The sequence below is a fragment of the Leucopleurus acutus genome, assembly GCF_964270905.1.
Source record: "Leucopleurus acutus genome assembly, chromosome: 2".
In the NCBI taxonomy this organism is placed as follows: domain Eukaryota; kingdom Metazoa; phylum Chordata; class Mammalia; order Artiodactyla; family Delphinidae; genus Leucopleurus; species Leucopleurus acutus.
This window is the reverse complement of record NC_139143.1, coordinates 90,363,048-90,380,000: the sequence shown is the minus strand read 5'-3', so window position 1 is coordinate 90,380,000 and position 16,953 is coordinate 90,363,048. Positions and strand designations below refer to the sequence as shown.

Genomic DNA, 16,953 nt, shown 5'->3' with positions numbered 1-16,953 from the left:
ATGGAAATGAAATGCAAGCATGGGCTTTGCCACAGAATAGGATCATTGCTTGGGTCCACAGTGCAAGAGGCTAATTTAGGGAAAGGTAAGTGTAAAGTTTCAGGAAAGAGTCAGGATATCAAGGTAGCATGGACAGGGGAACGTTTAGATAAAATTGTCTGAGTGCTTTACAGTTAAGTGAGAGGGCTGTGTAGTTTAATCCAGGAGTTCCAAGGGAAGATATATAAATATATAGGAATTAATGGAAAATGAAGTAAGCAGAGACTCCTATCCTGAGGTACTTTATACCTGTATTAATTAACTAATTCAATTTACATGTAGATTTGAGCACAAATGGCACATTTGGGAAACAAATGTTATGGCAGATAGCAAATAATTAGCTTGAGAATTTGTATTAGTCTTCTCGGCTGCCGTAACAAAATACCATAAACTGGGTGGCTTAAATAATGGAAATTTATTTTCTCACAGACTGGAGACTGGGAAGTCCCAGATCAAGATGCCAGCTCACTGGCTAGGGTCCCCTTCCTGGGTTGTAGACTGCCAACTTCTCACTGTGTCCTCACATGACAGAGAGAGACAGAGATAGAGAGACATATAGAGGGAGAGAGAAGGAGAAAGGGAGGGAGGGAGGGAGGGAGAGGGAAGGAGGGCGCCTCTCTGGTGTCTCTTCTTATAAGGACACTAATGCCATCATGAGGGCCCCAACCTCACAACCTCATCTAAACCTAATTATCTCCCAATGGCCCTGCCTCCACATACCATCACCTTGGGGAGTAGGCTTCATCATATGAACCGGGGGGGGACACAATCCTGTCCACAGCAGAATTGACAGTGTAATGAGTGAATTGAACTGTGGTTTTCCCTGTACTTGTGCCCTTCATGCCTATTTACATGGGTCAGATGGAGTAAGTTATTTGAGTGCTACATGTTTGGTATTTTCTGTTGTATGTGCACACACATGGTGGCATGTGGTTAATGTGTACAACTTAAAAGCAAAACCATTCAAGCATGCAGAATTTCCCCACCTACCACTTAGCCATGCTTCAGCTCTTCCATCAGATATAGGTGATTACTAAAGTGGCAGGAATGGTGTCATCAAGAAAAAAGTTTCAGGATGAAAAGGGATTGCTTATTGCAGAGCTCTGGGTGAGAATACAAAGAACCTGTAAGATTCTCTTTCATAGCCAATCATTAATGTTGTGTTTGTCTCTTCTGGACCAAAGGAGAAGTGTTGAGGGTTTGGGGGGGGTGGGGTAGTGGGGAAAACAGGAGAAAAAGAGGAATGGGAGAGAAGAAATGGTCAATTAGCACATAAGAGTGAGAAAGCAGAAACTGAAGCCACAAACTACAGAAAGAAGATTCTCACAGCCCCGGCCCCACCCAAGCTCTTCTCTTTTTTTTTTTTTTTTTTTTGCGGTACGCGGGCCTCTCACTGTTGTGGCCTCTCCCGTCGCGGAGCACAGGCTCCGGACGCGCAGGCTCAGCGGCCATGGCTCACGGGCCCAGCCGCTCCTCGGCATGTGGGATCTTCCCGGACCGGGCCACGAACCCGTGTCCCCTGCATCGGCAGGCGGACTCTCAACCACTGCGCCACCAGGGAAGCCCCCAGACTCTTCTCTTGGGCTTAGGTGGGTCTCTCTGATACCCTGCACCAGGTGCCAGTGGCTTCTGAAGGAAGAAGACCACAAGCTTTCAGGAAGAAACCCTTCAGATGCCAGGAGAGGTAGCAGCCCCACAGCACTGGGGCAAGGCTCGTCATCTCTCCGGAACAGTAGAGAGCAAGTTCTGTCTACTGTGTGTGGAAACAGGTCTGTCAACTTCTGCTCAGAGTAAGGTGGAAGTAAGTCCAGGAAAGAGAGGGTGAGAGAGTACTAAAGAAGAACTGAAGAGCTAGGAAGAGCTAGATCTCTTGAAGGGGATGTCCTGGGCTGCCCAGGAAGGCTGCCTCAGATCTTCATCAAAAGAATTATTAACTCTTCTTCTCATCGTTGGACTGTAGCAAATCGTTCCCTTAGAAACTTCCTAGGCTTCATCCAAATGCATGTAAACCTTGAGAGAGGACCAAGAGGGAGAAGAAGGGTGTGGCAGATTAGATAAGATGTGAGAGGTGACAGGTGCTGTGAGGCAAATCAATGAGACAGGAGATGATGTGACTGAATGGGAGCCTTCATCCTAAAGAACTACATCCCCCCGAGGCTTCTAGGCTGCAGCCTGTGCTGCTCACCAAGGAAAAACATCACCCAGATTCACCTCACTTCCTTTTCTGCCATGCTTTGCAGGCTGGGACGTCAAGGGACAGCTATAGAGAGAGCATGCATGACCTGCAGGGAGGCATTTGAGCAAAAAGGAGCAACGTGGCATTAATGAGACTCCACGTGTGACTGAATGACAATGCCCAAAGCGCGATGACCAAGGCGCCATGTTTACCTGGAAGAGAGCTCTCTGGGTTGTGCTAATGTGTCTGCCTTGGTCAGCACTTTTACTGGCAACTTGGATGAAGTCAAAGTGAGCAAGCTTGTCAAGTGTTCAGTTGACACAGAGCCAGGAGATAGCACTAATAAGTCAGCTGACAGGAACGAGATTCAAAGAGATCTAGACAGGTTAGAATGACGGATCAAAACTAACAAGATGGAAGATAGAAGCTATAGTTAAGTTCAAGCAATTAGATGCACCAGCTAAGGGAGACGAGTTCATGCATGAGTAATGAAAGCAGTGGTTTTGGTTGATTGCACTCTTGATATAAATTACATATATTTACATATATTACATATTACATATACATGTATTACAAATTACGTATATTACATATTCCATATATTCCATATATTTACGTATTCCAAATTACATATTATGTAGCGTAACATTTGTTAGAAAAGAGAGAGAGAAAACATTTTTGCAGATTTATATTGCATACGTAAAGTGGTCATATCCAAAAAAAAAAAAGGAGATAATTATCTCACAGTATTCTTCATACTGAATTCTATTTGAGATGACTCAAATTAAGCAAACATTCATTGAAAAATGCCCGCGATGGGGTCTGGCGAGGAGAGAAGTAATTGAAGCAGTTGGAGCAGTTTCTCTGAGGAATTTGAGAATATGCGTAGAATGCGGGGAGGATGAGATAGTCATATTCAAATATTTGAAAGTGACATTGAAAAGAATTAAGTGTCTTATGTGTAACTCCAGATGACCCATAAAGGGAAGTTTCAGACAGAAAGATAGATTTCTGCTCAATATACATTAGAATTAATTGACATTTTGAGATACCCAAATAGAGAATTTGCTGTGACAGGAATTTTCTAACTTAGACCCATTAGGGCTGATGTGGAGTGGTTTGAGAGGACACACGAGGTGACTTTAGGGTCCCTTCCACTCTATGGTTCAATTTATTTCACTTAAAATGTATGTATTGAATTTCTACGCACCGTGTATATAGTGAGTGGTGAGCAAAACATAAGCTGCTCTCTTGGCACCTGCATATATAATCGATGGAGGAGACAATCAACGGGGTAAGCGACAACTTACTATAAACTCAATGCTCTGTAGAAAGCAAACAGGGTGCTGAGATAGAGAAAGATTAGGAAGGCCCTCCATAGATAAAATGGTCAGGGAAAGTCTCACTGAAGGGATACTTAAGTGAGACCTAAAGGGTGAGGGGATAGGCTTTTTAAAGAACTAGGAGAAACACTCCCAGTAGAAAGCACAACATGAACAAAGGCCTCCTTGGTAAGACAAAGCTGGGCACACTGAGGAAGGGAGAGCAGGTCAGCGTAGCTGGAACACGGGAGGCGAGGAACGGGAATGGCAGGGGTGAGAGGGAGAAATAGGCAGAGCCAGGTCACATGGCGCCCTGTGCGAACAAAGACGAGGCTTTACACTTTTCTCCTAAGTTCAATGGAAAGCCACTAAAGAGTTTTAGGCAAGGAGAGACAGAATCTGATTCACGTTATAAAAAGGTCGATGAGTTCTTTAAGACTGTTTAGCACGGAAAAATAGTAGAAAACAGAGGCTGTTCTGTTCCAGCATGTAGGTTAACTCAGAAGGGAAAGGTAGGGAGAACTAGCTAGAAATCTGCCAGAGTTTCTCAGCTCTTAAGAGCCCAGCCTCTAGGGAGGCTCAAAACATCATGGTAGAGGGCTTTGAAGCACTGGGCAGTGTATTCATTCTCAACTTGAGAACCTGGAATCTACCCTACTGTCATCTGTGGCCTTCCAGAAGAAATGCAACTCAGAGTGACTGCCAGAAAACAAGTATAGGGCCACAAGTGGCCTTGAGACTCTACGTGATCTAATTTCTCAAGAGACAAGCGTCTTACAAAACAAGTGAGAAGTGTCCCTTCTTTCTAGTAATATTTGGAATCGGAGTTGAGGATAAGGTTAGAATTAAGCAAACTAGCTAGAATAGAGTTAAGGGAAAATAGATCTTGCTATAAAATTGAAATTCGATACCAGAAAGGAAATGGGATGAATTGAGAAAGTACAAGAAAGGATTAATTACAGGAAGGTCAGCATTAAACAGCTAGATTGAGAACTAAGCAAGTTTAAGAGGTGCTGTGGTGAGGTGTGGCGATGTGGGTCCTACAACTGATAGAATAATAACATTGCAGGCCATGTAGAAAAATGGGGAAAAAGAGAAAAAAGCTACCAATAAGCCTTCCACCTTAATTGGCATTATTATTAATTTTGTGCATGTCTTCTGTTATTTTCCCTTGCATCCGCTTTTAATATCTTTATTAGATTTTTGTTTAAGTCGTAAGAGCAATACGTGTGAATTGCAGAAAATGAAACCTGCTCTGGTCTCCCAACCCAACCTCTCAGAGGTATACAAATGGAATATAGTCTTAAAAGTTAATAGTCTGTTAAAAGAAGTCAAAAGAAGCTGAGATATATCTATACACACACACACACACACACACACACACACACACACACACAATGGAATACTACTCAGCCATGAAAAAGAATGAAAGTTTGCCATCTGCAGCGTCATAGATGGACTTGGAGGGCATTATGCTAAGTGAAATAAGTCAGAGAAAGGCAAACACTGCCTGATCGCACTTATATGGAATATAAGAAATATAACAAACAAGAAGCAGGAAGAAGAGGGAAGAGGAGGCGGGGGAGGGGGATGGAGAGGAGAAGCCTCCTGGGTGGCGTGGCGCACCTGCTCCTCCAGGCGCTGCCCAGCCCCCTGTCAGCCAGGGCTGAACCCCCGCAGGATAAGGAAACCTGCATGGGTCCCAACAATCAAAGTTACATCTGTGACACAGGACACTGCTGTGGACGGTCTCAGTGCTCCAGCTACTACTATGAATTCTGGTGGTTCTGGCTCGTGTGGACCATCATCATCCTCCTGAGCTGCTGCGTGTGCCACCACCGCCGAGCCAAGCACCGCCGTCAGGCCCGACAGCGGCAACATGAAATCCACCTGATCGCCTACCGGGAAGCCCACAATTACTCAGCGCTGCCATTTCATTTCAGGTTTTTGCCAAACTATTTACTATCTCCTTATGAGGAAGTGGTGAACCGACCTCCGACTCCTGCCCCACCATACAGTGCCTTCCAGCTCCAGCAGCAGCTGCCTGCACAGTGTGGCCCTACAGGCGGCAGCCCCCAGGGCGCCAACCCCACCAGGGGCTCCCAGGGGCTCAGAGCAGCCCCTCGCCCGGGCCCAGCAGAAGCAGCACGCGACCCCCGAGCATCGCTGACCCTGAGCCCTCCAACATGCCAGCAGACCCAGCAGCCGCCAAAGCCCCCAGGATGGAGCCAGCGGCTCTGTGGCCGGCCTGGGGGAGGTGGACCCTGGGGCCTTCCTGGACAAGGATTCCGAATGTAAGGAGGAGCTGCTGAAAGAGTACAGCTCCGAGCAGGGCGGCGCCCTCCCTGACAGCAAAGACAAGACGCCCGGCAGACGTCGCCGCTTCACAGGTGACTCGGGCATCGAGGTGTGTGTGTGCAACTGGGGCCACCATGATGACGACCTCAAAGAGTTCAACGCGCTCATCGACGATGCTCTGGACGGGCCCCTGGACTTCTGCGACAGCTGCCACGTGCGGCCCCCTGGCGACGAGGAGGAAGGGCTCCGCCAGCCCTCCGAGGAGCAGGCCCGGGAGCCCGGGCACCCTCACCTGCCGCGGTTGCCTGCCTGCCTGCTGCTGAACACCATCAACGAGCAGGACTCCCCAAACTCCCGGAGCAGCAGCTCCGCAAGCTAGAGCAGGCCCTGCCTGCGCCCGAGAACTCGGCGACGCAACCAGGGTAGGGGAGAACCATGAGACGAGCATTAAGTGACTGTGTGTTCCTTTTTTTTTTTTTTTTCCCTCTGCTCCTGCGTTTTCCTGCATCTCCAGGTACAGTTTGGGGTGTGGGTGCCTCGCCCCCCATAGATACAGTGTCACGGAGGGCCGAGAAGTTGTCCTGTGACTCATTCCTCATACCCCACCCCGTCCCCCTTTACTCTTTTCAAGTCACGTGTCACTACCTGCTTGGGTCAGAGAGATGTGCGTTTCAGAAGCCCCCAAGGAGAGGATGAGACTGTGCCCTGAGGTGACTCTTGGTGATGGAGTGGATTCATGTCCTGGTGTGAGTTGATGAGAACCTCGCCGCGTCTCAGTCTGAGAGAGGTGGCAGGTCTCAGCCCTGGGTGAAGCCCCAGTGGTCCAGGGATTGTTGCCCCTCGCTGCCAGTGTCTCCACAGCCGGAATTGGGCTCCTCCTGTGGGAGGATGAGAGCTGACCGGCAGTAGCGTGGCGGGTTGGTAAAGGGCTTGTGCTCTCAAATTCCAGGTGACGAGATCAAAGTGGCACGATGCATCCTGGAGGGGCCCCTCCCCAGCAGGTCCTGGCTGGCCCGCGGACTGGTTCAAGTGTGGAAGATTACACCTGCCTTCTCTTTGTTTTTTTTCTTTTTTAAACAACAACAACAACAACAAAAGCGAGCTGAAAATCAGAACTTGACCAGTGGGCAGGCAAGAATTCTGTTTTAGAAAAGGAAAATTTGTGGCTTTTTCCCAACTTGGCCTTCAAAGAGTCCTGACTACAGTTGAGCCAGAAGGAGATGTTTTATGTGCAGGCTTGGCTGGGGGCTATCTCTGGAACTTCTGCGGGTGAGCAGAAGGCCCTGCACTGTGGCAGTGGATAGAGGTGCAGCTTACCGCATCTCTCCCCTTTTCATCTGTGCCCACAGGTGATCAGTACCCTCCCCCATTCCAAACACACGTCTGCCGGCCTTCACGTCTCACTGTTCTCTATGAACAAATGAGGAGGCTGTGGGACCTGAGAAAGGGCGGTCCCGCAGCCTGACTCTCACACAGTATTTTCTCTTGATTCTGAGTAAGTTGTTTTGTTTATTTGTTTGTTTTTTCAAACTGACCATTTGGAAAAAATGCCTTCGTTATCTGTGGTTTTCGTGTCCTTTCCCTGCTCCGCCCCGCCTCGAGTGGGGTAACTAATTATTGTAGCCTATGTAAAGTGTCTAAGTGGCCCAGGTAGGAGGGTGAAGGCAGCCATCCTGAAGGACCACAGGATCCTTATTACTGTAGTTTGGCTTCAAAAACCAGTTGAGCTTTGACAGGAATAATCTGAATGGAGAAAGCAAACTGCCGAAACTAACATTCCCCATCCAGCCCTGTTCATATGAAGAGTTTGGTTCTTCCCCCACTCTTGAACGATGACATTCAGACTAGGCATTGATGTTATGGTAAGAAAGGAAGGTGTATATATATATATGTGTGTGTGTGTGTATATATATATATATATATATGTATATATATGAATACAGATGTATATATGTGTATATACATATGTATATATACACATACACATAATATAGACAAATCCAAGGCTGTGAGGTGAACGAGTGTCTGAGTTTGGAGTCCACAAAACCAAAATCCACGTTGAACAAAGTGCAGTCCGTATACAGCGACATTTTGGATAACCTGTGTGTGTCTGTTGTGTGTGAGCCCGCAGCCCTGTTTTCCTGTGACTACACTTTGAACGGCAGCCTCTCTGCTCACGTTACCCACGCGTTTGGAGCAGGCGCAGCCCTCTCAAGGTAATTTCTTTTACGCATTTACTGTTTGCTGAGCAAATGGCTGTGCGCTTGGGTGTGCTCAGCAGCGCTGTCGGCGGCAGTCCCCGCGTTTGCCAGAGATGCTGTGCTCCAAGTAGAGGTTTCACTCTACCCATCACTGCAATTTGCACATTGCTCGTGGACACTCGGAGGCCTGTGTTCTGCTCCCTGTAAACGGAAACGTGCTCTGAGCCTGTTTGCCTCCCTCAGCTGCTCCTGGCCCTCGGCCTCAGCCCCCGGGGGTGTCCACAACAGCTCGGGACAGAAGGCCAAGGTGGAGCCTCAGACAGAAGCTGGACTGGATCTTTAGTGTCCAGCTTGGACTGGCCGTGGCTCAGACGTCAGCCCTGCCCAGAATTGCCAGGAGGGTTTGGCGGCCACCACAGTGCCGTAGGGCTTACCTCCCTCTGCTGAGGTCGAGCGCGTGGCTGGTATGTGGCGAGAGTGGGCAGGAGTGTGCCAGCAGCCCTCAGATGCCTTTCCTGCCACTTTTTTTTGTTTGTTTTTATCCCAAACAACTCACTGAAGTGTCTCAAAGGAGATCAAGTTTTACCAAAATGAACCCTGCTTGAGTTAACTGGTTGAAGGGATGGATTCTGGCCCTCTCAGGATTCCTTCTCGTCAGAGTGGGGAACTGGTCCACGTGTTTACTGCTGGGTTTACTGCAGCATCCAATGCGAAAGGCACGAGAAGAAGAAAACGCAGCCGTTGGAGCTGGGCTCGAGTCCAGCGTCACAGTCTGGTCCCTGCTACATGAGGCTGCCCTGCGTGATGAAAGACGGAAGTAGCGAGCTGAAGGACTCGGGAGGGGGCCGGGGAGATTTGAGGGAGTCTGGTGTTCCAGGTGAACGAGAAGAAAGGGGTTGGTCGAGGGTTTGGTGCTACAGTCGGAAGATTTGCAAATGCTAACACATTCCCCTGTGAGGCACATCACCTTTTGTCAGTTATTGCGAATATGTATTTTAAGCAATAAGATTCAGCTGGTCAGAATTTTCTGGGCAGTCTCGGTGATGCATTTCCTGTGCTGTGATTGTTCTGAAGACAGGGTGGCTCTAACCACTGTGAGAAGCCCAAATAAAATCGATCCCCGAAAAAAAGAAAACAGAAGCAGACTCACAGATATAGAGAACAAACTAGGAGTTACCAGTGGAAAGAGGGAAGGGGGAGGGGCAATATAGGGGTAGGGGAGTAAGAGGCACAAACTATTAGGTATAAAATAAGCTACAAGGATATATTGTACAACACGGGGAATATAGCCAATATTTTATAATTACTATAAATAGAGTATAACCTTTAAAAATTGTGAATCACTATATTGTACACCTGTAATTTGTATAATATTATTATACATCAACTATACTTCAATTAAAAAGAGTTAATAGTTTGTTGTTAAAAACATTTTTCAGGGCTTCCCTGGTGGCGCAGTGGTTGAGAGTCTGCCTGCCAATGCAGGGGACATGGGTTCATGCCCCGGTCCGGGAAGATCCCACATCCCGCGGAGCAGCTGGGCCCGTGAGCCATGGCCGCTGAGCCTGCGCGTCCGGAGCGTGTGCTCCGCAACGGGAGAGGCCACAACAGTGAGAGGCCCGCGTACCGCAAAAAAAAAAAAAAAAAAACATTTTTCAAAAGACTATAATTATATATGCAATTCTATTACTTAACATTCTACAAACATTAACATTATACATTAATATTTCTTTGATCTCCTTGAGTTAATAACAATTAATGTCAATTTTGCTTAGGTTTTAGTTTAAGTTTCATACAAACCTTTAAAGGAAAAAGGCTTTCAAGACCATTATGAAAGAGGAAGATGGTGGCTAATAAGCGCATGAAGAGGAGCTCAACATCATAGTCATTAGGAAATGCACATTAAAACCAAGCTGAGATATCACTTCACAGCTGCTACAATGACTATAATAAAAAAGACAGACAATAACAAGTGTTGGTAAGGATGTGGAGAACCTGGAACCTTTATATGTTGCTCTTGGGAATGTAAAATGGTACAGTCGCTTTGGAAAACAGCTGGAAACTCCTTAAAAATTGACACATAAACTTACCACCTGACCAGCAATTCCTCTTAAGGTATCTATCCAAGAGAAATGAAAAAAAAAAAAGTCTATATAAAGACTTGTTAATGTTCATAACAACATGATTCCTAATAAACCCCAAGGGAAAACAATCCAAGTATAATGGAGTACCATTCAGCAATAAAATTGTTGAAACACTGATATACACTACAACACGGATGAACCTCAAAACATTATGTTAAATGAAAGGGAACAGAGGCAATGGACTACATATTGTATACTCCATTTATAAGAAGTGTCCCAAAAGGCATACTTACAAATACAGAAAGCAGATCGGTGGTGGCCTTGGTGCTGGGGGTATTAGTGGGAACTGACTACATACAGATTTGAGGGAAGTTTTGGGGGGTGATGGAAATGTTCTAAAACTAGATTGGGGCGATGGTTGCACAACTTTATAAATTTACTAAAAAAGTATTGAATCGTACACTTACCAGAAAAGAAAAGTGGATGAAGGAAGGCCTGATTTGAACCATTTTGGGGATAATATTTTAAGACCAGTGACATTTGGAACATAATATAAAATATGGTACAACAAAAGGATTTGTAAAATCTCTTCAATTTTCCAATTATAACCAGATTTGTCTTTACTATATTCTCATCCTGACTGTGCCTTTATCAAAGTTTAAAATGGTCATATATTTGAAAGGCACAAAATAAAATGAAATCGAATTACCATTACATATCGTTAAATAAAAAGAATGAAAACAGCAGAAAAGGTGGACCTTGTGTTTGGCTTTTGTGTTAATATGCTGCTACCTAGTGATCGTTTATAAAATGGCAGGACTTGGTTTTTTTTTTTTTTTTGTCTTGGATTTGTTGAGCCACGTCTGTGTAACAGAAATATCTGAATGCTTGGCTATGTGTAGGTTAAATATCTAAATGAATCACTGAATAATTTATGCTTCCTAAAAATACTGTAGTGGCAAGAACTGGATTGGGAGTCCCCCCAAAATGGCTTCCAGTCCCTGATCTGTCCAGTGTCAGCTTTCTGACTTTGAGCCAGGAATAGGTTTATCTTCTGGTTCCAAAGTTCAAGGAGAGGCTCTGTAAGGAAGTGGCTAATAGCATGGCCTTCGGTCAAGCTCCTTAACTAAACTTTGGTGTCCTATTTTTTAAAATGGGGATAGAAGAATACCCACTTCCAGGGTACCTGTGAGAACTACATGTAAGAATGCGTGTAAAACACTTATCTCAAAATATACCTCAGAAGTTAGGCTACAGTGATGTTTCCCTATAGTAATAATGTGGCTCATGGGGACAAAAAATCCTTTATCTACTGTTTAAAATTAGTTACCACTCCCCACCCCAAAGTAATTAACAAAAACCCAGAAGGATATAAATTCAAAATATACTTAGATTATCAGCTAATTGGAAAAACATATTTGGACAATTTCATTTTTTAAAATAATGAGTAAAGGTAAAGGCTGCATAGAACTTGGAATTTTACAAATAACTTGAAATTTGGACTTGCTGATTATTTTAAAACAATCCAGACAGTAACAGGGATGTCAAGGGGTAACTCCTAGCTGGTACTCTCCCCACCAGTATCTCATGGATGCCTGTCACGTTTAATATATGCCAGCCAGCACAATTCTGACCAGATAAAATACAACTGTTTCATTTCCACAAGAATTAAAATGAGCGTTTGCTCCACTCTGGATTTTATTCCACAAGTCAGTGAACCATTCTGCTTAAGGATTAATACCATCTAAAACTAAAGGGTTTCTACTATTTACTCCTTCATCCATTAATTTCCTTAGGATGTCAGAACATCTAGGTGATTGATCTTAGGTTTTATTTTCCATGCAGATGTTTTGGCATTGCTTATACAGTGTATCTTTGTCTTTAACAGCTTTATTGAAGGATAATTTAGACACCATAGAATTCACCTATTTAAAGTGTACAGTGCCCTGAGTCTTGGGAAATGTATATAGTTGTGCAGCCATTACTACGATCCAGTTTTTGAACAGTTCCATCACATGCTTTACGTTTGACCAGCCCCATACAGAAAGAATTTACTGGCTCATTAACCTGTGGATTTAAACTATCTAGCTCTAGGACCTAGCCTAGCCATTCATTCTGAATCAATCAAGTTTTAAAGAAAAACAAACTCAAAGTCTCAACTTTACTCAAAATAGGGGTCCATAAAGCACATCGTGTCCAAAGGGCTCTCCAAGAGTCTACAGGCTAATTACGGATATAAATTAAAAATAAGTTAATATATACACACTAATGTATGTATTTTGAAAAGTGTATATTGTATAATTCACTGTAGTTTATGGCCACCTTTCACAAAAAAATTTGTATTTTCACTCTTATAAATATGATTAAGTGGGACAAACTGTCCAGAGCTTAAACATTTTGTTCTAGCATATCCCAAATTTATGGGAGAAATATTTCCCCTTTCTGTGATTTGGCTGTGCACACTTTCATGGGGTTGGACCTGATACTGGCTTGAATACTTGCAGAGGAAGAGCTTCTTCCTCAATGGGATATTTAAGAGGCCCCAATTTTGTCTTATTTGTTTCAAAAAGACATTATTCAATAAATAATTAAATTATCATGCCCCTTTTCCTGCAAATCCAGTATTCATGGTCCTCTTCTCTTAATACAGCATTAAAAATGTGCATAAAAAACTCTCAATGCAAGAATTACAATCTGGGAATAATGAAAATGCCTCTATTTATTTATTTGTTTTTTGCTCCTTTCCTGTCTCTACATTTATCTATAGGTGTTTCAGAAGGGATAGTTATGTATAAACTAACTCCACTTTGCTTCCAGACACATCTTTATCTAGTCCTACAGAGTTTACTGCTAACTCCACTCATCTTGACATTTAAATACTATTTTACATTGTTATTTAAGTGTTCAGTATGTGCTAGTTCTGTCTCCTCCAAATACTGAGCAAGCTCTTTGTGGTTAGAATAGTCATCTTAGGTCTTCCCTGGTGGCGCAGTGGTTGAGAGTCCGCCTGCCGATGCAGAGGACGCGGGTTCGTGCCCCGGTCCGGGAGGATCCCACGTGCCGTGGAGCAGCTGGGCCTGTGAGCCATGGCTGCTGAGCCTGCGCGTCCGGAGCCTGTGCTCCGCAACGGGAGAGGCCACAACAGTGAGAGACCCGCGTACCGCAAAAAAAAAAAAAAAAAAAAAAAAGAAAAAGAAAAACGTCATCTTAAACTTTGTGTATGAATAAATGAATTGTATATTTCTCAAGCACGTGGTCCACATTGGGCACAAAAAATGCTAATAAGGGCTCATTTAATTAATAAATGATAACTTGGGGCTTCCCTGGTGGCGCAGTGGTTAAGAATCCGCCTGCCAGTGCAGGTGACATGGGTTCGATCCCTGGTCCGAGAACATTCCACATGCCACGGAGCAACTAAGCCCGTGCGCCACAACTACTGAGCCTGCGCTTCTAGAGCCCGTGCTCCGCAACAAGAGAAGCCGGCTCACCACAACGAAGAGTAGCCCCCGCTCGCCGAAACTAGAGAAAGCCCGCGTGCAGCAACGAAGACCCAACGCAGCCGTAAATAGATAAATAAATAAAATCTATTAAAAAAATAAATAAATGATACCTCAGGTTTGTCTCCCCTCCTCTGGAACCCCTAGGACATTTACATTTATCATTTAGCCCAGATTTCCTAGAATTTGCGATTTCCTGTCCTACGGTCTCCATAAGTACAGTTGCACACACCATATGTCTGGACATATGGTCCTCAGTAGTTGTAAGACGAAGCCATCTTTCTTGCAGTAAGTCTCTGATTTCTATTTCTCCCTTTTTGTTGACTAAGAGATCTGATTACGATTTCAAATAGTCCCCTTTCTTTTAACTTCACCCTCTATTTTTAATATTACAAAAAGCATACTAGTAGAAAAAGTCTGACAATACAAAGTGTGCAAAATAAAACTCCCTTTCACCAAAGACAATCTATTTCTCCTGTTGTTTCCACTTTGAAACATTTCTAACTCAGGTCTCTTACACCGAGCGCCTAGAGAACATTGAGTACACAGAGGAGGCAGCTGCGCTGTCCCCTGGGCACCCGTCGGCAGACGGCCCACTCGCTAATTCTCTGACCTCGGGTGAGTCACTCAAACGTCTATGAGTGTCGGGGGTCCTTAAAATGCTGCGCATGTCACCAGGTTGTCAAGAGAGATATGTATGGGTTAGCGCTTTGTGTTGTGTAGCCCTAGTCTTTATGCCTGCTTTACGATAGATTTGCCAGTTCACCCTGCAGCTTTAAAGGACGCCCCATCAGCCCTCACTCGCGCCCCGCCCCTCGCCCCTAAATTGCAAATCCAGTGCCCCCTCCTGCGGTGGCCGCTTCTTGGGGTCTCCTCCCCTCTCCAGTGACCCCTCGCGGAGGCAGAGCGCCCACTAGCGCCAGGCCCCAGCTCGCAGATGACCGCGAAGCTCCAGGCGCTCTCGGCTTCCGGGAGAAGGCAGCTTTCTTTGCAGAGGAGTTTGTAACGTCTGCTTCCTCTAGGGCCGCCTCTAGATCTTAAATGAATATACGCTAGAGTAGTCCCGCTCACTGTCCCGTTCTTTCGTCTTCCAAGACCTGCAAAACACAGCTTCCCTCGGCCCGGAAGCCCTGCCAGCCCCCAAGCCTCCCTCTAGCACCAGCCACGCCCCACCAACCAGACCAGGTTCCCCCCTCCGCCCCTTCGCCTCATTTTTGATTTCGGCGCGCCGCGAGCATAGGTTGGAGGTGAGCACACTCCCCGTCTGATTGACTGATTGTAGCTAGGGTGGGTGGGGCTAAGGCCGCGGCGGTGAATTATGGGGGTTAAGACTACAGGAGGTGGGTGACAATTGGTTCCTGAATGAGGAGGGCGGAGTAAAAGGCGGAAGCAGGCGTTGGGGGTGGGGGTGATTTCGGGGAAGAGGAAAGAAGTAGTGGGATGGAAGTGGTTGGGTGTCCACAGCACGGTAGGAGGTCAGGGTGGTAGGGTCCTTCGGGGTCTGTCAGCCTAGCGTGGCGTAATCATTGTCGACCTTCTCTCCTCAGGGACCTTATGTTTTCTGAAGACCGGCGTCCGAGATGGCCCGAATAAAGGAAAGAGCTTCTACGTGTGCCCGGCGGACACATGCAGCTTCGTGGGGGCCACCGAGTAGGTCTCGAGCTGGGCACGGTTCCCTGCGACTGCGCGTGGCCTCCCAGGAGGAGTCTCCGGCTCCCCGCTTCCCACAAGGACTAGGAGAGCTGGGACCCCTGGTCTGCAGAGCCAGGGCCCTTTAAGTAGTTGGTAATCCCAGGAAAGCGTGGCATGTTAGGGACACGCTCCGCCACTGCTTCCTTTGTGACCCAAGGCTGGTTACTTTCCCTCTCTGGGCCGCCAATTCCCTCACTTATAACATGGAGGATTGGCTACATCTGGATCCTTCTGGTCCTTTTCAGTTCTGGGTTTCTGTTCACCAGTCAGGCCTTGACCCTCCCTTCTCCTGCTTGAACATTACCCCCTTCCCATTTAAGTGAGGCATACAGGCATAGCAGAAATTAACTGGTGCCAGCTTTGCACTAGTTTTAGGCCGAACTGGTTTTTATTTATTTATTTTAAAATTTTTATTTATTTATTTATTTTTGTTTGCATTGGGTCCTCGTTGCTGCACGCTGGCTTTCTCTAGTTGGGGAGAACGGGGGCTACTCTTCGTTGCGGTGCGCAGGCTTCTCATTGCGGTGGCTTCTCTTGTTGTGGAGCACAGGCTCTAGGCACGCGGGCTTCAGTAGTTGTGGTGCATAGGCTCCGTAGCTGTGGCGCATAGGCTGAGTAGTTGTGGCTCGTGGGCTCTAGAGCACAGGCTCAGTACTTGTGGTGCATGGGCTTAGTTGCTCCGCAGGATGTGGGATCTTGGCGGACTAGGGCTCGAACCGGTGTCTCCTGCATTGGCAGGCAGATTCTAAACCACTGCGCCACCAGGGAGGCCCTCCAGCTGGTTTTTAAATGTTTGAAGTTAGAACACTCTGGTAGTCAGATTAACAGCCCCCTTTAAAAATAGTATTCTCTGCATTTAAGTGGTGAGATTGATATTCCAAAGAAACAAATTACTTTAGGGATTAAAGCTGAAAGAAACATCAGAAATCCTGAAATAAACATCAGAAATCTGATTCAGCAGTCTAATTTTTTACGAAGGTGAAAGCTGAGACCCAGAAATATTAAGCATCTTCTTTGAAGTGAGGAAAGTTAATACTGTTCTCATAAAGTGTTGTTAATGTTTTCACAGTACCAAGTGTCCACAGTTTCTATGTGAAATTTTAAACTGTCACATCATTATGCATTTTTCCTGCTTTCTACTTAACTTGGTTTAGAAAAGGTATTTTTCTACATATGTAAGGCACATAATGGATATCAATACTAGAAAATAAAGTATTTTTTCAACACATACATTAACTTCTCATGTTTCCCCCAAATGATTTAGATGATTTGTGTTTTTGTTATGCTTTGAAACTAAGTTGAAAATTTTTACCCTTTTTCAGATTTAGAAAATAAATTTTTAGAGAAAATATTTTCTTAGCCTTCTAATAAGTTTTTACATTTGAAAGAAATTACTGGGATCCAATTTAATTAAATACAAAGTGACTCTGTTTAAATCAGTGTTAAATCTTTAGAAGGGACCAAACAAAAATACTCAAGCTATCAACACCATATCATTATGGCAGAGTTTACTGTTTAATTTCTGATATCTATATGGAGCTTCTTAGGTTCAGTACCTAGCTCAAGTTTCATGAGACATGAAAGCACATTCAGATTTGTAGGAGTTAAACATTAATAGAAGCATAAGATTTGGTTTTAAGTGAA

General features: G+C 45.3%; 1 protein-coding gene and 1 pseudogene across 2 annotated transcripts in view; both read left to right on the top strand.

Moving 5' to 3' along the window:
* The first annotated feature begins 5,127 nt into the window (after positions 1 to 5,127).
* Positions 5,128 to 6,214, top strand: LOC309979049 (WW domain binding protein 1-like; annotated as a pseudogene). Its single transcript has one exon. The product of its transcript is annotated as a WW domain binding protein 1-like (transcript).
* An 8,832-nt stretch (positions 6,215 to 15,046) lies between these two features.
* TTF2 (transcription termination factor 2) overlaps positions 15,047 to 16,953 on the top strand; it is a 42,357-nt gene continuing 40,450 nt past the window's right edge. The window contains exons 1-2 of the mRNA XM_082833277.1: positions 15,047 to 15,085; positions 15,165 to 15,267. Coding sequence (XP_082689403.1) covers positions 15,058 to 15,085; positions 15,165 to 15,267 — 131 coding nt within the window. The 5' untranslated portion in view covers positions 15,047 to 15,057. The remainder of the gene's footprint in view (positions 15,086 to 15,164; positions 15,268 to 16,953) is intronic.